The sequence below is a fragment of the Charadrius vociferus genome, unplaced genomic scaffold (assembly GCF_000708025.1).
Source record: "Charadrius vociferus isolate BGI_N301 unplaced genomic scaffold, ASM70802v2 scaffold477, whole genome shotgun sequence".
Lineage (NCBI taxonomy): Eukaryota > Metazoa > Chordata > Aves > Charadriiformes > Charadriidae > Charadrius > Charadrius vociferus.
Genome location: NW_009649449.1, coordinates 4,908,232 through 4,934,430, shown reverse-complemented (window position 1 = coordinate 4,934,430; position 26,199 = coordinate 4,908,232). Strand labels below are relative to the sequence as shown.

Below are 26,199 nucleotides of genomic sequence, written 5' to 3'. Positions count from 1 at the left end.
AATAACTGAGTTGCTTTTTTCTTCATTTCCGTTTTTTCAGACTGTGTTTGTATGTGCTCATATACACACAGATTCTCCTTATTTGAGTGCACCGAATCCTGTGCGCTGCGTGGTGTCGCGCTCTCTGGCTCCTGAAGAACGTCATGGCACTGGAAGTAGAATATATGTCAAACTACGCTGTAAGGGAACACGCTGTTAAAAGCTGGCTTTGTCTTTTTTTTTTTTTTTTTTTTAAATAGGCAGCGTTTGGACTACGGACATGGATAATACTGCATCTTTAATGCTTTGCAACAAATTGCCACATCAGCAGTAAATACCTCCACTTAATTTTTCATTTGGATACGATGAAACATTTTTTCCCATGGAAGGAAAAGTCTGGTCTTTGTGATCGTGGCACTGCCAGCCCAAGTTACAGTAAAGGTTAATCACAAACAAGAGACAAGTAAAGTAGACAAAGAGCATCATACACTTCACTTTTCAATGGATGTTTTCATAAATGTATGAATAATTTAAATTATCATTGCCGAGTATTTATTCGAGTGTTTCAGGGGAAAAAAATGCCTCCTCTTTTTTTTCCCCTCCTTGATTCTTTTCATTTCTGTCTCATCTCTTTTATGTGCTGCATCGGCTGTTTTCTTGCCATCTGAATCAGTTTTTTGGAACAATGGGATGTATGAGGGCTGAGGGGGCAGTTGAAGAATACAGCCCTTGTTGTACACTCTGTGACTTGACATTGATTAATGAGGGTGCGGACATGGGCAGAATTTGATAGAGAGAGAAGGGGAAATTGGAGGACCTGAGGGCACCAGAAGGAGGAGGGCAAGGAGATGACAGAGAGAAGGCTAGAGCGATGCCAGTGACTCTGCGCAGTATGTGGAAACAGCAAGCGGCGGAAGTCACACCACTCGGGGCCATCCACCGTGAGAGACCCGACGGAGCTGGAGAGACTTCTTGTACCACGAGAAAGACCAAACAGCGACAGTGGAGCACTTCAGAGAGGATCACACCTCTCTCCAGGTTTATCCTGCACGTCAAGACTCGTTGTGTCAACATAACCCTTTCCTTCGCGTGAACATTTGCCCCCAAAAATACTGGCAGAAAAAGCTTTGCCTCTGCCTCTATTCTTTCACGCATACCTCAGTCTCCACCCTGTTGGTTTACTTTGAAAACCTAAATACACTGAGGTTTGTAACCTTTTCTGCAGGAGTCTAAAACACGTACAACTGTGCTTAAAAAGAAAATTCAAATCAAGGTTTTCTGGATTTTAGGGGACGGCTAGGTTGGTACCACTTCGGAGAGAGAAGAGTTTTCCAAATCCTATTATTTCAGCAGGATGTCCTTTATTTTCTTGTGCGAATAAATCACAAGTACCGATGCTGGTCTGAAAAGAGTCACGTTCGTACACAGAAAAGCCAGAGATGGCTTTGGTTCACTGAAAGTTTGGGGGGTGTGGTATGGCTTTCTTTTTAATTGTTTTTTTTTTTTTAAGAAACCCACCTTCCCCCTCCAGAAGCACAGGCCTACAAAGTGCTTAATCAGTTGGTCAAGTTGCAGGAGAACAAGATGTTTCTTGAGTCTTGCTGGGTGGTTCAGGGTTAATGAAGCCTGAAGCATACAGTCACCAGGCTTTCTTTAGTTGTATTAAACTGGGAAAAAATTAGGTTTGTAATAGAAACATTCAAAAAGAAGAACAATGAAAAATGACTGCAATCCCTTAAGATCCTGTAAAAAATTCTTTGCATACAGAAATCTTCAGATTTCTTTTGATAATGTAGCAGACAAAAGCACTTAAATACGATTAAACAGAATTTCAAATTTGTTGCTTCAGACTTGGTATCATTTTTATCTGTTTTTTCACTGAGGTGCCAGTATACTTGTTCTTATCATACATGTTCTACAACACTAACAAAAAGCTTAAGTCTAAGTAACAAAAATCTTACGTTTAAGATATATCGCATTTGATAGTTGTGTAAGTTATGCGTAACATTTCTACAAAGAGCAAGATGTGAAAACACCGGTCTGACCATGTGGAAACATTCTCATTTAGTCTCAAAATACAAGAATGCAAAATAACTATTTTCCTTAAGTGTGACAAATGAGCGTACTAGTTGGAGAACAGAGTTTACACCTCTATTTAGCACTTCAGCCTGGGGGGCAGTTCCCCACAGGAGGCACAGTACTGCCCGGAGGAATGGGTCGGGTCTCCACTTCGTGGAATTGTAGATGAACTGAAAATAATATCCTAAGTAAAATCAAGGAATTCCTTACAGCGGTAAATAACCCGATACGAAATATAAGGCAGCAAATACTAAATGCCGGGCATGCCATCTGGCCTAGGACTACAGATAGATGGAGAAGACACGTAAGCCCCAAGGTGGCATTCCCGTTGGCCCACAGTTGCATCTCCCTACAAAAGAACTGCTGCTCAGAATCACTGTCCCCAAAGAGGTTGGCCAAGGAGCCTGAGGCAGAAGGGTTGACAGACACAACTCTTCCCCGCCACGCTCCAGGATGGACCGCGGGGCTTTCTCTGGGGTGCCAGCGCGCTGCGCCGTGCCCCACTGATCTGGGAACTGCCCATGGCAGACGTGGGATGATCGGGATAAACAAGGTGAGAGAATCAACACAGCCGAAGACCCAAGCAGACGGCTGTCACACCTCTCTTTCTAGTATGTGGAAGATAGATTGTTTGCTTATTCTGCTGTTTCAAAGGTGCAACTGAATAGCATTCGTTGGAACTAGTAACTGACGCCTGTCATGTTGGATCCTGCCCTCTGCAAACAAAGATGAAGCTGTTGGCTCAGACAGAACCGAAACGGTCACCGAAGTGCTCCAAAGCTTCACACTGGTCCCTGTGCTGCTCACTCCGCTTCCTCGAAAGGCCTTCTGCAAACCAGGTGATGTATCAAGAGCACTGTAGCCACCAGGTGAGAACCTGCTGCTTTAGGAGTGAAATACGGCACGTTTTGTACAGCAGTAAAGACAGACAGGACCTACAGTACAACTTGGAATTATTACTATTAAACACCAACAGCAATACCCTACTACCCAGAAATCTTTACAGAAACCACTCTTGATGAAACCTGGAAACAAAGCTGCAGTTTCAGTAGTTTCAGAGAGAGAATCCACCCCAAAACAGCAACAGCCCAGTTCTCAGACTCAAATTCAAATTGTTTTGCCTTTCTCCACCACTCCAGATAAACTCGATATCTGCCAGACTACTGACTGTTCATGTGCTAATCTGACTCAGACTCTCATTCATGGCTGTTCTCTTTTGCATAAAACATTAAATGTTCATTTAAGGGGACAGTTGTCCCTACACCCTGAGCGAGAGCTCTCCCCACCAGCCTGTTGGCCACGCTAAGCGTGTCCCACTTTCCTTTCGCCTGGGGGAGAGCGAAAGCTCCTGGGTTTTGCTGGCGTGTATATAGAAGGAACGCAGGAAAGTTTCACAGACGAGTAGAGAATCTCCTCCCTGTCTCTCATCTGCCGTGACCACCACCAGCCAGCCACCGGCTTTACCGCCTCACCCAAAGAGCACCAGGAAAACCCTCCACGTGGCTATCGGTTGCCTCCTGGCTGCTAGAGGCGCACAACCTGTTTGAGCGCCGGTGATTTCTGTGCGCAACGACAAAAAACAGCCTCCTGTCCCCGAACATCTGGCCGAGTGCAATGTCTTAGACTTTTTCACTGCGGCGGAGTCTTCCAGCGTTTCCCTTTCTCTCTCTCCTCTCCGCATCCAGACAAGCAGTCCAGTGATCACCTGCAATGGCAGCCACAGAGGGTGACCTGAGCCCTAGAGCTACTGCTGGAACAAATGAGAGAGCTTAACTAGAGCAAGACTGGCATAAAAAGGAAAGAGAAAGAAAGAGAGGAACAAAGATTCCGTCCAATTTGCTCTTTTCGGCATTGTAAAAACTGGCCTGTTTCCCAGTATATCACTCTGCCATTGAATAAGGTCAATTGCAGAGCAGTTCTTCAGTCATCCTGATGGGTTTTCATGAGAAAGTGAATGGAGTGCAAATTAGCCAAAGTCGTCACAAGCTTTTTTACTGTCACTCTAAGCCTGACAGTCCAAAGGAAAATGAGGATTAATAAATCTAACGAACTTTCTCTATTATCCAAGCCAGGTTAGGAAACTATTTATTGTCTCTCTTTTTCTATGTTTCATCCATTTTGCCTACTGTGGTGAAGCATTTCAAGAAGAAAGAAACAACAGACGCATGCACACACACGCTTGCACGCACACACAGAGCTTAACCTCTCCAAATCTGCTAGACAGAGCCACAGACATACCAGAAAATAAAGGCACAGGCATCATGCGAGCAAATCAAGACTTTAAAGTAATTCTACCTTGTACATACCATATAGTTTTAGACGAATCCTTACAGCTGCTGATTTCCATTGACTAATTTGTGTTCTATCTGCTAAACATACATATTTTATGGGAGGAAGAATAATGACTGCTAGCGAGTCTTAAAAATTACCTTAAAAATTGGTTTCAAGTTAAGGGGAAAATTTTTTTACCAATTATATTCACGTGTGAAGTAGATTTTAGCGTATTTTCAAATTATTATTTTTTTAATAGAACAAGGCATTTCAGTAACTACTGGTCTAGAATGAAAATCTTTACTAATTTATTAAAATCATTTGTATTTGGGTAGCCTTTAGAAAACTAGCTTAACTAAGAGAGAACCGCCTGAACCATTCTGAGAGACCAGGAGGTCACGCGAGCCTATCGCAGAAGTGACGCGAAAGACCTCTGTGAACCATTCAGCATTTTTTGTTTGGGAGGTTTAAGTATGTGTGTATGTCTATACATATATATGTATGCACGTACGTCAGTCCAGCATAATGCAAATCTGTCCCACCTCACAGTTGGATAAAATGTTCTCCCGTGTAATTTGTAATACATTGCGATTAGTGCAGTAGTTTTCATTCAAGAGTCTCAAAGTCCTTAAAAGCTTCCATGAATCAGGCCTCATGCTGTCTGAAAATAGACGTATATGTTTTCAGAATGCAAGTTTTAAGCACCAATTAAGACATTTTTGCAGTAAAACAGGTGGGGAAAAGGAGACAAAGAGATTAGTCACTTGCTAATGTCCTTGAAGATAAATGCCTGGGAGGAGACCAGCACGAATTTCAGGTCAACTGGCTCCTACTGTAATCTTAACAAAAAGCAATCAAACTTCTGATTTCTGAGGATCAGAAATACACTAATGGTGGAAGAAAGCAAAATACACTGTAAACAAAAGTTTGGCACCAGGACCTTAAGAAAAACACCCCTAGTATTATGCATAAAGACAAAGATGATAAGAGAAGATTGAACGAGTCACACACAAAACCAACAACTCTTTTTTAGACTAAAATGCTGAACATCAACACAGTCTAAAGTGATGCAATCTTTCATCTTCCTTCTGGTAACCATGAAAACTCTTGCTTCTTGCCTTTGTGTTGGTACTGACAATGAGGGTACTCATTAATAAGAAGGAAAAAGGTCAAAAAAGAAAATGCAAGGTTTCATTCTGGAAGCTACTAAAAAAAAATTTGCTTTAATTTATTCCGCATTTCTTTGAGATAATCAAAATTGTATTTAAAAAAATCATTAAATACATAGTTGGCCATATTCATGGCTGCAGCGGGTAACAAACCAGTTTAAAGTCAAGTCAAAGAGTTTGTTTCAACACTTTGTTTTCATCTTTTATGTGGAGACACTTATTGGAATAAATTCCCCCCATGGAAGCTCATGCTACAATCTGACCAACCAAAGAAAAACTGTTTAGCGTTCAAAGCAATCTGGGGTTTGTTGAGATTTCCCTTCTCCTACTTTTACAGTCACTTGTCATTGCATTTAATAAGAGAGAAAACTTTCCTGACCATCTAAATTATGCCATTCAAGATATTAAGGAAAACACACATAGCCCAAAGTAAAGGTAAAATTATGCTGCAATCATCAAATCAGCCTTCTCTTCTTTATCCCATCTGTATATTCTCCTGTAAACGCTCAAGTATTGCCTCGAAAGCTACACGAGCAGCACAGTCCTACCTGCTTGCCACTTAAATTGCTGGCATTTTAATCTCATCAAAGAATCTGAGTTTTTCTTCCTGCTGTTTTGACTTTGCTGTCTCTTAGTCTTGTCACATTCACTAGTTTTGAATAAGTGCAGAACTTGCATTTACAGAATTTGCAATCTGCAAGATTGTTTAAGTGATTTATCAAATACTTTGATTGAACACTTATTGCTGTTCCAGTTCTGAATCTCATTTAAATTGACTGGGTTTGACATAAGCCTTTCGAGAGAACACAGAAATGAGTCCGGGCTGTGTCAGGTACGGCACGACGGGAAGAAAGTTCCACCTCCAGCCACCGCACTTGTGGAATGGCACACTGATAAAATCAGCCAACTAATACATTCCTTATCTAGCATTTGATGTCTGATAAAAGCAGAATACCAACAGTCAGACAGGCTTCATCTTACGAATGATCCAGCGCAATGCCTCTGCCTGTAGGTTCACAATACGCAGAGCGCGCAGCGTCACCCACGTTTCCAAAAGAGAAACTTATCATTACCTGTCTGTGGAGCTAAAGGGCCCGTGACTGTGGTGTGCTCTGCACAGCCACAGAGACCACAGCGCTGCAACAGAGGTTACCGTCGCTTTGCACTCACAGCCAACATACAGATCAGAGTAACGCCCACCTCTATGGAGCTCTGCAATATCTGCAAAGGTGAAAAATGGTCAATTTTTGTCATCATATGGGTGAGGTACTTCTGGGGGATACTAAGCAAACTGAGGGCAAATAAGTTTGAAGGTCGACAAAGAAATCTTATCAGAAGGGACGCAGCAAAACTCTTCCCATCAAACTAGAAAGCAATGGCAATGCACCGCAGACAAATATCATTGGAAGATATTTTTTTTAACATGAAAAAGAAAAATCACCTGTAACCACAAACTTCTTTGCATTTACCTCTCTGATCCTGCACTAAGTGTGCGCCCTACATGACCTTTTAGCATGTTGGTTGTATTTACCCCCGCTCCAAAGATACCGTTCACTAGATGAATTAACTGAAGCCACCAGCGGTGTCCCGAGTGACCGTGTACCTGATTATCACCCACCTGTGGTGCACAGAGGCACAGGTCAGCTCTGACAAGTGGAAGATTCTCCTAGCAGGCTGCTCTGAGAAACCCTCAGCTTTGAACTGTTTTCATCCACTTTATATAAAATAGGCAACATTTGTTGTCTCCAAGGACGCTGCAAATCCATTCCTTCCTTCAGGATTTTGGCAGAGGAAAGGGATGCTGAAATGGGTACACTGGTTGTGAGTGGCTGCGAACGGAGTAACAGCACTGGGTAACGCTGAGTCTGGCTGCTCCCGTTCATCGCGGACTTGTCGGGTTGTGGTGGGGCCACAAGTGAGCCTCTACAGATTGCTATCAAGAAACGTCATGGAGGCTTTTAGAGTTGGCATTTCCCAATAAAAAATAAACGCTTATTGCCTTTGTTCCTAATTTTGCTGAAGTTCATGAGATTTTACAGAGCTTTACCAAATCACCTACCAGATCCCCTTGCATGCTCGATGCCTGTTGCTCGACTGAGGTACCAGTTGAAATTAATTATTAGTATATTAAACTCATGCAAGAGAGGGGCTTCCCTATGATTTCATAATTTAAGGTAGAACAAATACAGTCTCCAGGAACACTTGCTGTGTGCTACATCACTTTCAATGGTATAACCGTTTAGAAACAAAACTTGGAACTTAATAAAAGTACACAAATGCCCAAATAAATCTCTTCAAAAATAACAAGTAAAGATGGGCCAAAGCCAGAGTGGATTTCAAGCACCCAGAGTGGCGAGGTGATCAGATACAGGGTTTTCAACCTTAGTAACAAACAAGTGAAGATAAGAATAAACGAAGAGAAATTGTTTCAGTTCATAAGAGATTAAAATGGCGTGCTTTTGCAGCATGACGGTTGCAAGTCTTTCTTACTAAATCTGTTGTCTTTCAGGCTCATGGCATTTTCAATGCTTCCTCCAAACTCATGTGGGATAATGCACTTCCAAAAAGTAGGCTCTAGGTATGCACATTCTTAAAATCAACCACTCAACACGCATCCAAATAAAAGTGAGCTTTCCTACCCATTTTCCCCAAGAAAGGAAGCTCAGAGCCCTTTTATGCATTGTGAATGGCCCACCTAATTTAGACTGAATTATACCCTAACCTTCATTTCCCCTTTACTTCTTTGCTCCATTCAGCAGTTTCTGACTTCAGCTAATTCACTAACAATCCCAGCTGGTCCTTCCCAGCTCCCAGTTCTTTAGCACATTGTCCAAGGAAACTATGTGCTCCCATCTACACTGGTATTCCACTCTCCAATTAACCTACTGCTGAGAGGCTTTACCCCTTTCCACCATCCATTCCTCTGCACATACATTTTTTTAACCTTTTACTTCTTGAATTAAAGTTTATAAGATCTCTTCCAGGTGAGAAGGTGTTAAATTTATTTGCTAAATGTGGTGCTGGTTACTCAGGAAGACATAACACACACGATCGGGTGATAGCTATGAAAAAATAATCTGGTTGATCTCGAATGCATTTCAAAGCCAAGTATTAAGGCACAGTTGTTTAAGATACAAGTAAACAAATAACAAAAGAATTTCAACACTTGCTGTATGACAGGCATATGCTTGTTCTTATTACTGAAACCGTGCAGAGTAACTGAGGTCAGCCAGAGGTATGGCTGGTATTTGATCTACACAGCCCTGCGGTAGCGCTGCTTGAGACACGGAGAGGGATTTTCTACTCTCATTATTTAAAAACAATCAATCACTTTTCTATCATACGGTTATAACTTTGATGACATTAAAATGAATGCCCGTACCCACGCAACGTGTTCTTTACTGTGAAAGTGTTACCATGTCTGCAAGAGATAACAGTCTTAAACACATCCGTATTTCAGATCTATTTTACCAATTACTTTAAGTATACTGTTTTGTCCAATCAGGGACATAGATGATCCTAGTTATTGCGTGCCCAATCATCACTTGTCTACTTGCACAAATAGAACAAACCAGGCTAGAAACAGTTCTGCTGTCTTGGGATAAAAGCCAAGACTTCAAGATCTTGCAGTCCCCTATCCAATGGCTGTAATTACATACAGAAAATTCCCACAGCAAATGTTAATAACCCTCACTCGGTTCAGGCTGGAGACTCGTCCCTCCTCTGGCACGGCGCATGTCTGCACACAGCCTGCCCCGACCAAAAAAGTGTCCTCCTTTTTACTTAAACTGTTGCACTTATTCCAAAAACCTCTTTTCTAGTGTAGATTAAGACCACATTTTTAAAGACCTAAACTTCAACGTATGCTTCCGGAGAGGCATTTAACATTTCATTTTCTGACACAATGCCAAGTGTCTTCTTTCTAGGTAAATGGCACAGATCTCGTTGTTGACAAGAGCCTAGATAAAACAAAGATAGCGGAAAAGTAATTGATGGCTATTAAACACCTACCTCCCCCAATTCCTTCTTTCTTGTACATTTGCTTAGAACCAAGTGAGCATAATAGCAGCACAGTGCTCAGAAAGTGGTTTTCAGAATCAGGCAGTGAGAAAGTCAATATGGAGCAGTGTGTCCATTTGTTTTGATTTATCTCACTAACTTCAATTGACAGTTAATTCATCAGAGTAGGAAAACGCCAGTCTAGTGAAAACACAACTCATGAAGGAGAGAGAACAGAGTGGAAAACGTAGAGTGTGGATAATACAGGTAATAAATTAAAGGATACAGTATCAGTATTTTATCATTCTCATTCTGAATTTGCTCTATTCCTACTCTTGCCAATTACAGTTTATAGTAAGCAATAAATTTACACATGCATTTACTGATACATATCACAGACACACACGGCCTTTACAAAATAAAGCAACTTTGAAAAACAGGAAAAGACAGGAAAAGAAGTCACTTTGGCTCAAATTTCTAAATCTGAAGTTTACAGCAGATTACTACAAAATCTTGTCATAAACTGCAGGCAAGACGAGAATTTACAGTGTGAATGTTGGCCTAGATCTAAAATCCACAAAAACATAAGAGTTGCAAATGAGACTTGCAACAGAAATACACTGACAGAAGCGCAGCCCAGCCAGAGAGCAGGGAAGGACGCCCTACGTCTTCACAAGGCCGCAAGAAATACCCTGAGCAGAGAAGGGTCCACCCAGCCCAGAAGCCTTCGCGGGGCACTGTTTGGTGCGTTCCCTGTTTTAGCCCCTTGACCCCACAACTCCTGCCTTTATGTCATTTGTTATCATCCACAAACACGTCATTTCTCCGTGGGGTTTTGGTTTGGGGGTTTTTTTGCCCTTAATGCCCCCCTGCTCCCAAAGGACAGCTTCAAGGTCATTCCTGACATTATGACAACGCCAGTGATGACAACGAAAGCTGGACGCAGTGGTTAGGGAGCCCCCGTGAGCCTGGCCAAGTGCCACTGCGTTTGCCTCGCAGCCTCCAGTATGCAGAGCCATTGTACAAGAGATATCAGAGAGAATATCCCTGCCTACTCCTGCTGATAGATCCATTTATGGACTGGATTCACACCATCCCAGTCCTCTCTGAAACTTCTGATCTACCTGTCTCCACAGGTAGCATGTTCTGGAATTCACTTTTCACTACAGAAATTAGTACTTGCTTGTATTTAATTTAAACACTTTTTCTACTAGTTTCACCAAATGCTTATTTCTTAAATACCAATTCCAAATTCCCTTTATTCATTGCTTTCAGAATTTTTTAAACTTCAACGGTATCTACCTTCTCCTCCCCAAACTCAGCAAATCCAGATTTTCTAGTTCCTCCTCCTAGAACAGTCGCTCAGTCCTCTTGGAAATTCTAGTTGCCCTCCCCTATTCTTCCTCCAGTTCTGCTCCACCTCTCCTCTCACCAGAGCTGCGAGACAGAGGCACACCATGGTCTATACGGCAGCGTGACGATGTCCGCTGTCTTCTTCTCAACATCCCTCCTGGTGAGCCCAGCGTACTGTCGACTTTTTTTGGCTGCCGCTGCACGTGGAGCCAATGATTTCAGTGATCTGTCAGCAGAGACGGCCAGCTCTCTTCCCTGCGTTCTGTCTGCCAGTTCGAGGTTCAGCATTGCACAGACACAGCTTAGATTATTCTTCCCCGGATACACTGCATTACGTGACCTTACATTTATCTAAATGGAAGTTAACCTGCAATCGGTTCTGCCCATTCACTAAGGGTTACTGACATTTCGGTCAGCACCATCCTTGATGCTTAACTTACGTCTCAACCCAATTTCTGCTCCAAAGAACACAGACAACAAGAATATGAACTTCCTGGCTTCTTTTTTTTTTTCTTTTTTAAATCAAGCTTGTATGCTGATTAAAACCTAAGCACAGCTGCAGAGGTCTATAAGAAATTAAGTTTCTTTCTGTCCATTTCCCAGGAAACTGGACAAGAGCCAAAAATAATCTGTCCTGTTTAAAGCAAGTATCTGCATTTTGCCTCAACAACTCTCCAGAAAGGCAGGCTTTTTATCTCCCTTCCACACTGCTGAAATTCATTGTGGAGATGATACAAGTACTTATGAATAGCAAAAGATACTTAACTTCTGAGAGTGGACGTGTCTGTAAATCAGTACTTAGAACAATAGCTCAGTATTTAAGAGCTGAGATGCACACACCTTTTGTTTGAAAGCAAGTAAATATACAACAAGGTGCAAGCTTCATAACCGTGTTGTACTTTTGCACTATTAATCTCTCAATAAGAGGTTAAACGCAACCACTGCCGAACGCAAAAAAGATTGCATCAACTCTAAATATCCTACGACTTCATATTACTACCTACAAGACTGCGAAGGCACAAATATGCGTCAGCAACACAGAAGACATAAAGAAGTCACAGCTTGAACTTTCACCCAAATATCTAAATGAAATCAGAAATCTTCCAAAGGTTTAGAAAAATCTAGATGTTTCTGTTATAATCACAAGCCACTGCATTTCAAGGGCTTTTATTGCTCAGAAAGGAAAATATTAATTATTGCAGTAGGGTTTATTGGTATGTACGGTCACAGGAAGACATGAAAGCCTCATAGCCAAAACGCCAGTGAAACGCCAGGCTTGCCCAGTGAATAGGCTACACTCCTCATAACCTTAACATAATTTCAAAACATTTGTCTTTTATCAGCATCCAGTTCCTAAACGTCTTGTGGCAGATGTTCGCCATGGCTGGACACTGCAACAGGCATTTCACAAGCAGGTTCTTCAGTCTGGGTTTGCCCTGTTGCTCACTCTACTGCTTCCACACTCCCCCACACCTGCGACTCCATCCTCGCCTCTTCCTTCTCTTTCACCAAAAGTTGAAACATTCACATATACCGCAAGTTCTAAGAATCTACCAAAGGTGTAAAATCTGCTGGCATTACACTTTTGCATGCCGACGTTTCTGCTGCGTGGCTGGAGGCAGCAGTCCCAGTCCACGCGCGCATCAGCGTCACTGCACGGTACGTCAGAAGGACGCGGCGTGAGGCGGGTTCCCAGCCCACATTTGCGCTTCGGTTGCCTTCCTCGACTCATGGCACACATGCAACAACACAGCCCTAGTAATAACCACCACCACCAGTATCAAAGGCTAAGTCACTGGAGCTGTATTTAATTCTTCCATTGCAAAAGCTTTCAAGTCAACTCAATTAAAGTAATCCACCGCAATGATTCAAGTTTTACGGACAAGGATTTCCCCCCCCTCAAGTGAGCAGCTTGTGATTTAACAGTAATGTTTCAAAGTTGTTAAACAACCCTTTCTTACATTACATAAAAGATGAAGGAAGCTAAAAGGTATAAGCAATAAAAAGATAGCTGATGTCTTACGGTATTAGGGGTGGAACTACCCAGTCCCAGCAGAGCTAACAGCAGCTGCCTACGTTGCACAGGCAGGACGCTCACCCAAACTACACTTGACAACTCTCCCCTCCTTCAAGAGACAAATATTTATTCCCCTCCTCGCTGCAAGTGCTTTGGACTATGGCTGTGGATCTTTTATTTCATACTGGGCTCTTTGACACTCGTCAAGTTCACTTTAAAAAAATTTCAGCTCTCGCACCATTAAAATCATGCTCCAAATAATTTTTTTTGCTGCACAAAAATACTTTTAGCATATACATTGGTAAACCAGTTTTTAAAATCCGCTTCAAACCAATAAGTTGGATTTAAATTTGCAAGAACCCCTCGTCAACAGTTCTGAAATAACCGGAGCCCGTCGCCCCGCGAGGCGGTTTTCTGCCCAGCCCGTCCCCCCCGTGGCTCCCGGGGCAGCCTGGCCGACCAACGCGCAGCCCAGCCGGCGGCAACTCGCTCACTGCTCAGACCCACCGCTTTCTGACTTCAGGACAGGAGGTTTACCCAGTTCCCCACATCACTCTTCTTTTCCAAACATTTGGCTTTGGCGATTTCCCCCCCGCCCCTTCCCTTTCCCTTACTCCAAGTTTAAGGCAGTTCACCACTTACGGTCATTTACAGCTTACATCTCAGTAAATCCAGAAGGTGTCTGATGAAAAAGAGGGACTAGCCAAGCATCTTAATCCCCCTGTTCATTCATGCTCTCTGTAATGTTCTTTCAGGCCTCTGCTGAGAGACTAGGCTGAAATGAAGGCTGATAAATTAGTCTGGAGGGAAACAAGGCAGATTCTGCTTGTAAAAGGTCATTCCAACTTTGTTCTGGGTGAGGGTTTATCTTGACTGCAGCTGCGACAGACAATGGCCGGGGCCTAAACGGCAGAAATCCTAGCTCTGCTCATGAAATTACTGCGCTGATAAGGTAGAATGGACTTCAGCGAGATCTAAATGGGAAAAGGGAGGTGGGGGACAAGGGTGAAATGTAGGTATTTTTGACCATGATTGAACAGGGATGACACAATAAGATGTACAATTAAAGCAATGACTTGCCCGGGCATTAGCTGAAAGTGAAGAAACATACTGCTCGCTAATCAGATCAAAAGGAAGAAAATACCCATTTCTGTGTGCTGAACAAACTGCCTCAGTACAAACGCAGGCACGAGTGGGCTGAACGCTGCACTTTCTGTACCAGAACGGTTATGAAATACACGAAACACAAAGGTGATTCTTAAGGACCGGGGCTTCTGAGCTGCTGCAGCATTTACCAGTCATTACACTGCTCCCAGGACACAGCGGAGACCTACTCCACCAGCCACATGTTGCCAAGAGCAGCCCAAAGGAGCCCCACTACAGAGCGTGCAGGAGCAGGACATCTGGGTGAGAATACTCCTCAGTGAAAAGCACTTTTATTTTTTCAAGCACATTTTGTGCATTTCTGGGGCAAAGAGAGTAAGTGATGGCAAGTTCTGACGAACCGCCCGCTAGTCTGTGCTTCCTGATGTGTACACAGACTGACTTTCCCTGTGAGAGAGATGCCTCTCCTTTATTTACACATCCCACTTGAATGTGCATGTCTCTGATCAATGCAAACACATAAATGGTCACAGCATACTGTTACCCGTCTGGAACCCGATTACGCTAACCAGCTTCCACTTGGGCCTCTGCCTCAGACGATCTTGTTATCTGTTTGCTTTCAGAGAGGACAGAGAGAACCGGGAAATGAAGGGAGATGCACAAATGAGTCAAGGTGGCTGTTTTGCAAGGACGCTTCGCCAAGCAGCTGGCCTTAGTCACAACTTGAGAACCAAAGCGCACGATTAGTAATGACATTTCCAAAGACACCCCTGTGCACGGAAACGCTCCTTCCACTCCCACCGGCCCATTCGCCACCTCGTCTGACCACTGGACCTCCTCCTGCAGACGTGCTTCTTCCATTAATGTTTCTAAATGTGACTCAAACTGAGCTTCACACCTCCCTTGGATAAACAGCCCGTGTTTTTCAAAGTTGTACACTTTCAGTAGAAGGACTGTCTTATTTTGTACAGGTCCCAGTACTTTGCTGTGATGAAATACACAAAAAGAGGAAAGGGTGAATAATTAAATTATAAGTTAACAACACAAGAACAAAGATCCACCTATGTCCCACCACTTCAGAAAGAGTGGTAGACCCAACTTTCCATTTTCACCTCTATGTACAACAACATAACTCCCTTGCATTTCCAGAGCCAAATAAAAAGCAATCAAAGTGCCAAAATGTGTGAAGTGCTAAATCCCACAAAGTAAGAGTTGCTACATTTAGCAGTTCTCCAAATCTGCGGTGCTGCTCCATATTTGCTATGGGAAGAGGAGGACGCTGCCAAATTATGCAGAGAATGTGATTTCCCCTTTCTCTAAAAGTAATTAACATAACATTTTACTCTGGAAAATTCACTGTTGTTACTTCTTGTATCGTACAGATTGAGGTAAAGAAATTTAATTTAAAACCTTCGGACTTCATGATTAACCAGGAATTCAAATGAGGTTCACTGAAAGGTTTGCTAATGTCACAAACCTTTGGAGTCTAAACACAGCGCTAAGTATTTAAGCCTCGAGTTAAGTTGAGTAATGACTTTCTCTGATGTGTTAGCACAAGGTTACTGGGACTCGGGGGATAGGGATAGGCCACACAGAACAAGGACCCCAGAAAATAACTGGTGAACACCTAAAACATGGAACCGGTGAGGGTCCCTGACCCAGCACGGGGCAGTGGAAGGAGGTGCGGGCAGCCTGCCTGTAGGCAGGAAAGGTGCAGCAGCCCAGAGCTCGGCAGCCAGTTCCCAAGTTCCCTGGAGGATTTGGGCATGTTCCCGCGTTGCTAGCTTGTGTGGGACTCCGCCACGCCGTGCTATCACACGTTCGTTACCTACTAGCATGCAGCACAAGGACCGTCATCTCAAGCAGCAAACACATCCCTGGTTACCATGTAGATGTAGCCTAAGAGCTGCAAAGCAAGTTATTCTGCACTGCTTCCACCTTCTGAAATTGCAACTGAAAGAGTCCACAGAGTGATGCCTCCTTTAAAGTCCCATGTATATTTATGGTTTAACTCTAACTTATTGATCCTTTCCTTTACAAAAGCCTACTGTGTTCCAGCGCTCCATCAGCCAGGCTTCTCTGGGAACGGACAAAATAAAGGTTGCGTTTCTATGTAGGTTAACATTCCAGAGGAAGAAGTAGTGCCCTGTATTCTGCAAGGCTTTTGACAACGAAAAGAGCTATTTTTCAAACCTGTGGTCACCACCGAGCTTTTCGTGGGATTTTCTTTTCCTCCTTTTTTTTCTTTTTCTTTTTTTTTTTTTTTTTCAAGTGTGGATGATAAAATACCGTTTCAGAAGCTGGTATTCATGGATGTCTCTCAAAGACGAAAAGAAAATATTTATTTCCTTTTTCTGCTTGTGAATCAGAATGTTCTATTTAAAGAAAGTGCCCTCTGCCGGATTGCTCATGAGTTATTACCCCTTATGGAAATAAAGGAGAAATATCAGGAGGTATTCTTAGTCATTCCCTTCCCCTGTCTCTTCTTTTTTTTCTTAATTCCTTATATACCCATGTTTTAGTGAAGTGCCTAAGATAGAGCAAGATATCTTGGCATTCTTAGGCCTAAAAAAGACGTACTCTTTTAACCCTGACATTGAAGCATTTGGTGAAACATCAAAAAATGGTACAAATTTCAGTCATTTCACTTGGATGTCATAAGGTGCATTTTTCACTTTTATCCAGGGTTGAAATCAATAAATCACACCCCACCCCCTAGATTTGGTTGTAGAGAATGGCATTTTGCCTTTGATACAATAAGCAGTTCCCTCGCACCCACCCCGCTTTTTCTTTGTTGCTTCTTTTGCTGAATCAGAAGCCAGTAGCATGTGCCTACGGGCATGTGTTTAATACCAGGCATACGAAACAGCCTAACAGCTGGCAGGACCTGGAAGCTGACTCTTCCCCTTCCTCACGACGGTCTCCGAACGCCAGAACGAAGGCCATACACTGTGCAGAAAATTACAGTGCTGATGTTCTCACCACAGTTGTTCTCTGGAAAGAGGACGTTATCTAGCAGGGACAAAGTTAAGCAACTCTGAATATTCTAAATACTGTGTGATTTTGGGCCAATAATGTTCAGTAAATTCTGAACTATGAGATTAATTTTTTTCACTCAAGTGCCAGGTTTCAGTCTAAAGCGAAAGTTTCTCTGCAGTTTTATAATTCATGTATGTATACATTCTAACTACGGATGGCAGTTAGCATGTGTGGTGGCTCAGGGCACACCTGGGAAGTCCCTGAGAGCTCTTCTGCTCTGTTTAACTTATGAACCCGTAGATTCTTTCTTTTTCAGAATCATTCCAGCCAAAAAAACTTTGAGAAACTGTGAAGTAACCATGCATGGGAAATGCTTTCTGCGTAGGTAACACGCTCCACCTAGGGAAAGGCCCTGCACACCATTCCTCCGCAATTTCCCAGCCCGCTCATTCCCTGCAAGAGCATTAGATGCGGTTTTGAAAACAGCATTTCATAAGTTCTTTTTCCCTGAGCGATAGAGGCTGTCATAGTAACATTATTCGCAAGCCAAAGGGAAAGGCAGAGGCCAGAGAAAATGAATGAATCAGAAGACACACGAAGAAAAACTACAAGGAAATGTCATCACATCCTTTCAGTCTAAAAGCTGAAAGAACGTTAGCAGGAGATGAGCGCAAACAGGCTTGGGGATTTCTTTGCTCATTTAAAGGACTCATACTTCTCTTAGCATCTTTTGTTAAGGAACAGGACAGACAAGAACATGCTTCTTTAACAAACGGTATCAGCTTTTAAAGTGAAATGAGGGAATTTGGGCTGCATGTTCTTTTATCTGGGAAACATGACAAAACCATCAGTTAAAAGAATGTTTAGAGTCTCCTTCCCATTTTAATATTTTTAAGACTCAAGGAAATACAATATAATTCTCCTCTCAGCAATTGGGTGAAGTACATTTGCCTTAGCACTTACAAGTATTTCTAAAAAACAAACAAACACAATAAACAAAAAGACCCCCAGACCAAAATTTAAATATTCTATTTAGCGGGAAGAGGGAGGTTGAACTGCTGTGAATCACCGACACTCTAAAGCACGCTCAAAAAACAGCAGTCTTCCACTGGCACAGACGCGAGGCCAAGAACGCTTGCTGCATCCTTAGCTGCCAGCTCTTATTTTTTCCACAGTTAATTGTCTTTCATGGGATAGCTTCTATCTTCACCTTAAAGTATTAAATGAAAGCACTTATTTTGCAGATGTAAAGAAGAACCCTGCCTCTTACATTTTAGTGTAAGAGAAGGCTCTTGTGTTTCAGCAAATAATCACTCTTAAAATATAAAAAAACAAAAGAATTAATAAATCCATTTTATTAATGATATTTACCCTGTGAAGCAAACTGAGCTAAAAGCATATCTGATTGCTTCCGAATTCCCTAGAATTCAGTTGCTAAATTCCCCTCCCAGATGTGATTCCCATTCTGCTCACAATTAGCAAAATAAACAGTGCTATGGTAAATATCATTATTTACTCAACAAAGTGATCAAAATCATTACGCGATTTTTTTTTTTTTTTCCAGTCCCAGAGGCAATAAAGTGAAAACATGCTGTGATTTATTTGGGGTACTCTGAATGGTATGTTCTGTGTCAGCAGGCAAGGAAGTAATAGGATCAGGAGAGCAGAGCAGAAATGCAATCGCGTCACACTAAATAATCACAAGGCTTTTAGTTTGGGTGGTGTCTTTTAAGAAAAAAAGGTAAACACGTTCAGCACAGTTGTGTCCGGGAATGAGGCACAGAGGGAAAACACACGGCACATCATCCTATACAAGCAATTACTGAATCATCTCTATGAGGGGGTGGGGGCCGGAAGACCGACACATCTCATTTATTTTTATGAAATGAGCGTGAATCACTCACTGCCATCCCATGTTAAAAAAAGCCCTTGAATAATAGGTGTGGTTTAATTTAAAGAATATTTTAAAACACATATTCCACAAAGCAAATGTTGGAGGAAAAACACATAAAGCAACAAAATAGTAAAGACTTGCTGCAGTTAAAGTGGGACATGTATTCACCCAGTCCTAACCCAGCCCCTCCTGTCTGAATACAAGGAAAAACTTCTATAATAAAAAAATTGCATATCTTTTTTCCAGGATATGGCAAGTAAGACACGGCATTCTGTGTCCCCTATGACGTTTTAGGCTATTAGGGGAAATAATGAGGAAAGCCGAAAGTTTCAGCAAATGGCATTCTTCTTTTACCTCCTGGAGCTAGATGTGTTACAGCAGAGCCGGGTCCGGATCAAACAGTTCAGATGAAAAAAGAGCTGGCCCCGACCTCCAAACGGGAGCCCGTGTTTCTTGAGGACTTTGAAGAAATACAGTTAACTGTTTTGCTTCATTTTAATTTTCACGAATCTGGTCTTATTGAAGTTTGAAAAGAGAAAGCCCTTTCTGCCATATTAATGCCCTGGATAGAAGAAAGAGAGCCATTTTCAAATCAAAGCCCTTAATAGCACATTTTTCAGCCCCCCCAAAATGTTTTTTTTTAATTACAGAAATCAGAAGAAACAGATCTTAATTGTGAAGTACAAACTGAAGCATTTTAAAATTTGTATTGTATTTTAATATGCTGAATTAGCATGATTAAGCTTTAACTAAAAAACCCCACAGAACAGCAATAAAAACATGCCTTCCTACGCACCTACACACGAAGAGTCCAGCGCTGTCTCACCCTTTACGCTATCTACACCAGACTGCGGCCCATTACAGATGGGCATAAGTCCAAACATATTAAGAAATTTGCATACAGACCGTGGTCAGAAGCCAGACAGGCGTTTTGAAGCACAAAGATGTGCCCTATACAACAACATAAGCACCAGTTTCTCGCCAAACTGAGATGCTGCTAATGAAGGCCCACTTCAGAACGTGATGTAAAGCATTCCTAGATATTACCGCTTCTAGCTGCACTCTTAGTTTAGTCAAAGCCTGACAACAAATTTCCTGTCATGAAGGGCAAGAACTTTTTGTGCAAAAGGCAGAAACGCTATTAAAATTATATTAAAAAACAAAAAAGACCAGGTTTCCAGGATTTGGGGGGATAAGGGGTGGGCTGTCCACACAAGTGGCTTTATTATCAAGAGTATAAACTATATGAAACGAACTGAGAAATAAAAAGAGAGAAGAAGGTTGGGTGTGAAGAACAGATCTCTTTCCTGAAGTAAAAATACTAGGAAAACTAATAGAATAGGCAATTCAAGTATAATAGTAATATCTCAATTAGCCAGCAATAAGGAGTTATGTGTAAGAAGTCTTACAACAGCATTCAACTTTCAAGTCACCGCAATGCAAAAATACAACAAACAGGGAAATCAAAAAATAATGTCAAACTGCATAAGGAACACTTTTCACGGTATGCTACAAACCCCAGGTTCGTTACATTCATCACTCTCGTAAGAAACAACATACAGAGGCTAAAGTCTGGTCAACAAGTTATGGGGTGACAAAAACCTCCCATTTTCTTTTTTCTCTTGCTGCCAATGGTCTGCCTACTCATTTTTATTAACGGAGGCTGGAAAAGTATTCCAAGTTACAATTTTCTAGCACAAGTGACATCACGCAAAGCTGCCTAGGACATCTCTTCAACGTTTTTCCAATCCTACACTCAAAGGAACCCGCTCAGAAACCACCCACAGGCAGAGAGTATTTATTATATGAATTCCTGTTTAGCACATGAAGGTATTTGTGTGTGTTGTTCCCAAGCGCAATGATGAACGTATGGAGAGACTTAAACCAGATTTCCAAACTTTCTTTAAACATACTGGGAAGTGGAAAACTTCAAGAGGTATCTGCAAGTGGAAGCAAGGTCAAAGGAGATAGCGTCAGGGTGGGTCTAAGACAGTGTTTGAGGACATCTGATGGAGGACAAATAGTCCTTCCTTTCAGGTATGAAACAAACCTGCCAAATCAGAGAACAAAAGAGCACCGCTGAAATGTGAGAAGCGCCACAGAGAAAGAAAGTTTGTCCAATTACATTAAAAAAATAAATAGTATCACAAAGTCAACGTAGACTGCAGTTAATAGATACGGTGTATATCAGGCCTGGCATTCAGTGCAGAATGAATACAGGGAACGTGGCTTAAAAACACTAATGTAAACACAAACTTTTATCAGAAATATAAAACACAAGGGCAAAGTTTTGCCAAGGTCATAGAAAAAAAGATTTACATTACTCAAATGACTAATGAAATTTGATCTGACTTGTAGCAGCCAAGGAGATAGCACTTTGTTCCAAAAAAATCATTGTCTTTAAAAATAAAAAAACATAACTAAACAGCCAAAACCAAATGCCACCTGTAAAATACTAGGTTCAAAAAAAGAGAATTCACCTTTCTGTAGGAGCCATTTCCACACTGCAGCCTACAAATAATCAATATTGCATATTCCTAGAGGAAAACTGTGCTTTGTTTCAGAGGGACCTTAATGTGACCATTACATTAGGTAACCTCAAGCTGCCTCATACCTACAGCCTGCCCGAAGCAGACAACGATTTCCATTATATTAATGGGGATTTTATTTTTTTTTTTTGTTCAAAAAAAAAAATGTTTTGAAGCTAATACAGTAATACTCATCAAATATTCTGTAATGATATTCACAAGAAAAGCAGCTAACACAAAGATGAATTTCTGAGGAATGACATCAGGGGCAAAAAGGGAATCAAATCTCTCAACTGAATTTCCCTTCTTTCCCTGCATCAGGAGAGAGAGAAAAGGAAACTCTCAACTCATTCAACCAAACTCTGATTTTAGCCCTTTAGACAACTCCTACTGCAGAATGACAAAACATGACTGAGTTTTGGTTTTATAGCGAATGTTTCTTCCTTTTTCCTGCACTTTCGACACATTAAAAAAGTAAACAAAAACATCTGGACATACAGAATCTAACTGTTCACTGATTTATCAGACTTCACAATCCAGAGTGTAAATATAATCAGACACAATTTCAAACGTTAATGCTTAAGTTTGGCCCTTTTGACCTCGTTTCCTAAGAAAAGGGGGCTTCTGTGATTGCACTGGTGGTTGCCCACTTGGTACGTCTGACCGTTTTCCCCTTAGTTGCTTCCCACCTCTGTACTCCAATAGTTTTTAAACCACAGCTTCACATCAGTCTGTGGCCAATGGGGAAAACGGGCCGAGGAACTGCTTCACCCAGGGGAAAAGGGAGGAGAAACTCAGCTTGCCCATATTTTGAGGGACAGGGCTAGCCCATCAAACACCATGTGAGTCCTAGCCAGGCAAAGCTCTCTGAACCACCTCCCCCAGACACAGCCTCCTCCTCTGGACAAGAGACCGCAGCTCCCATCGACGCGCAGCAGGGGTGGTGGGGTGGCGGGTGGTCATTAGGGCTACAGTAGAGAAGCAATGATATACTGGACACTGGATGCACCAGGATGGGACTGTGGTCCCAGGGCAGAAATCCTAGGCTACGTTTCACTGTTCACAGAATCTACTATAATTTATGATAATTCTTAGGGGTATGCATATTTCCAAATCAAGAATATAGGAGCAGAAGAAACTAAGATGATTTCTGGGACAATCCCAGAAAAGCAGGGAGAAAGATGAGAGTTCTACAACAGCGGTGTTTTTCCTATTGAAGATTGGGTTTTGTTTAGCTCTTGGAGAAAAATGACTTTCACATTTCTTTATCTTTGCTGCAGAACAAGAACTCAAGAACATCTAGGGTGTTAATGGGTACATGCTATTTTTCTATGACCAGTTAATAACGCCTGCACAGCTAACATGGACTGGAAGTCAAAGGTAACACACCCAACTACAAAACATGATGCGACTAATCATATTTCTTCCATTGTGACAAGTTCTGAACACAATTTGAAAATGACAAGCACTTTAAGAAGTGACCCAACATCATTTAAAACCAACCTTCTAAAATGGTGCTAGAGCAGTATTTGTAGCCCAAGAAGCTATCTTAAAAAGGATTTCTGCTGCTTTTTGAATACTGCATGTAATCAGGGATGCAAAAAACCGCAGGGAAATATGGCATTAGCAAAGTCACTCCTCCTGCCCCCAGGCCAGCCAGGACTCAGTCTAGCTTTATGAACAGTTTGCACAGAAGACAAATGAATGTGATCACCACATTCAGCACGCTTACCTCCCATCCAAAGTTTGTTTCCTTTAATGTGCTCCTTTGTACTGTCATATAGGGTCCAAATCTTTCCCCAACTTCAATCTTCTTTTTGGCCCAAATCCCTAGCCCTGCCCCTGGAATCGAAGATTCTCTGAGTTCAAAATCTGGTGGGATTGGAATGTCATCAGGAATGTAGACAGGAGCTTCATAAGGTGAGCCCTCCTTGGGAGTGAAGTCCTCACTGGTGGGAAAGGGTGATGGAGGTCCGACAGGAATGGGGGACATAATACTGTCCTCTGTTTCCTCCTCTGCGCTTTCGCCAGCAAGGAGATCAGGGTCGGTCTCGTACATATTATTTACAATCTCGCTGTCACCTAAAAGGGGAAACAGCAGAACAAAACACACTGAAATACTCACGTGAACATTAGTTAATCTCTTCTTGGGACAAAGTTTCATAAAGCCTAGTTCACATGCTTTAAGGATAGACGTAGTGGCAGAAAAAAAAAGATAACCCTCACCTACAGAACTCGGGTAGAACTGAGGTAAGAATAGCCATACTGGCTGCACAATATTCGGTGCTACTGAAGGATGAGAGGGAAGCTAATTGCAGGCCTGTCACGCTGTACTGGATCGGGGTTACTGTAGAGGTTGACTTCCAATAGTGGAAAGAGGGAAGAAAACACAGAAGAGGTGTTCGAGGTCCCTACAACTATTTATTGTTTTAACTGGCTCAGTATATTTTGTAGAGGAAATAAAAGATAAAGGTAAAACCTGACTTAAGTTTGGCAAGAACTGTTTGCCTCGTATTTGGGTTTCTTGGGTCCAAAGTGTCACACAACAAAAGCTGTGGCTGATGCGACCTTCCAGCTGCATCTCAGCAACGCACCCGTTCAGGCGTAACAAAAGCATCACTAGTTTGTAGTGCTACTTTAAGACTAATGTGTCCTACATGCTTAAAAGGGGAGCATTTTAAGCTCCACTTTCAACCATAGTACAGATATTGTTTCACTGAACTCCACAGGACGGGGATCTGGTGTGCAATAGCGCTACAGCGGGCAGAGGGAAAGCCGGGGAAACGCTGTACGCTTCCTTCTATTCCACACAGCATCTCATCAGCTAGACCCAAACAGATTAACCCAAGTAGTATTATAACATTATTCTTTACAAAGAAACGCAAGCACTTTAAAACACAGGCCTGAACTGCTTATTTAATTTCATACTATTCGGGATGTAAGAATTTTGGAGGCGAGTCACTATTTCTTTTTTCCTTTTTTTAAATAATGATTTGTGTGGTCTTTCTACAAAAGCATCAGCAGAACTGCAGCTGTTTTTCCTGTGCCTCAAGTTCTTCGGTCATGTAAGGTAGAAGGAAAAAAAAAACCACACACATAAGAAGATTTGAAAAGGATATATATAGAATAAAGGCAAAATTTTAAGTAGGAGGAGTTAACATTACGAGCCAGAATTGATAACTGCGTCCAGTTAGGAATAACATCTCAGATTTTTCATGCTTAGCATCTTCAGTATAATTACAGAATTGTTCAGCTCAGTGCCTAACAAAAGACTGGGAATTAAACCAGTTTGGAGGATAGGAAGGAGTGTGTGTGTGTGTGTTTGGGGAAAACAAACACCACCACCCCCAAAGTAAATACCCTTAATCCTGCAAAGATTTTTAAGCTTCATTTTCCAGCAACAAATTATTACACTTCAGAGAACAACAAGTCAATTCCATGATTAAAACTGTAACAACATGCATCTATTTTCTGGTTCAATATTGGCTTGTACAAGCTAAAAATATTCTTCAAACAACCCTCCCTCTTCCATCACTTGCCAAAAAAAAAATAATCTGAGAGATGTTTACCAGAATGCAGTGAAAGAAAAGTAAATAAGAAAAAAGTCTGTGAGCACAGGAGTGGACTAAGAAGTTTTCAGAAAAATACTTTTAACCGGAAAATGATAGTCTCCTGAATCCAAAACGCTTCATTCAGACACGCATTTCAGTGATTTCACGGCAGAATTCTGCTTGCTGGGTGCAGTTCTGCCAAGAAACTGCCCCATTTCCTCCAAATTCATTTATGAATCAACCAAAGAGGCCAAGCTTCCACGGCAGCCGTGCCATAAGGGCTCTTGGGACTTCCTCCACCTATTCCCTGCCCTACAGATGGGATTCCACAAGTCTCCCGGACCTGCAGTGCTATCAGAGACTCGGCCACGTCTCCCCGTCAGCAGCCCGGATGACACAGCTGCAGCTCCACTTTGGCTCTTCCCTCCCTGTGGCAGGGCCAGTACCTGCGGGGGGTCATCGCTCAGCAGACGTCAGATCGCGGAACCCAAGAATACATCTTGGTTTTCTATTTGCAGAATGAAACACTCCAATAATTTCAAAATTAATTTTCCCTTTTCCTCCTTCGCTTTCTTGACCATACAAAATTTTGAAATTTAAATCTTTTGATTACAAAATTAATGATTTCATTACTTTTTTTTTTACAAAATTCCCCAAAGACAGAAATTATCCCTTGAACTTGTGTGAAATTCCCACAGTCAAACCACATTCTGATGTACTGTGTTCAGAATACGCTTATTCTTATGAAATGCAGTTATTACTGTGTTACTAGTGCTGACAGCTCCTGCTCAGTCTGATCAACTAGCCCTGCTTAGAAGGGAGCTCCTTCTTCGAAGAACTTACAGAGAGATAGGAGGGGAAATGGCTTATAAAGTCTTACAGACGAGACGCAGCCATAGAGAGAATAAACAAGTTGCTAACAGAGTTGGAAAATGAACCCCGGGTCTCAGCCGATCACCTTCATGAGGAAAGAATCCTCCTCCGCACCCCAAGGGTAGAACAGATAGGAAAGAGACTTCGGTCTGCAAGATTGCTGTTACAGTTCCTGTCTGAAGAAAGTACCTTCACCAGAACTTCTGACCTCACAAACACCTGTATTAACGATGAATGGAGGCGATTTTTTTTTTTCCCAGTAAGTGGACAAACCCAGAGCAGGGTGATTCTGTCCCTCTACACCGCTCTGGTGAGACCCCACTTGGAGTACTGCATCCAACATAAGAAGGACACGGACCTGTTGGAGGAAACTTTCCAGGCCAGGATGGACGGGGCTCTGAGA

General features: G+C 42.1%; 1 protein-coding gene across 1 annotated transcript in view; it reads right to left on the bottom strand.

Annotated features, from left to right (window-relative positions):
- PRDM16 (PR domain containing 16) overlaps positions 1–23,446 on the bottom strand; it is a 214,421-nt gene extending 190,975 nt beyond the window's left edge. The window contains exon 1 of the mRNA XM_009889626.1: positions 23,105–23,446. Within this exon, the coding sequence (XP_009887928.1) occupies positions 23,105–23,431 (327 nt within the window). The 5' untranslated portion in view covers positions 23,432–23,446. The remainder of the gene's footprint in view (positions 1–23,104) is intronic.
- Between the last annotated feature and the right edge of the window lie 2,753 nt (positions 23,447–26,199).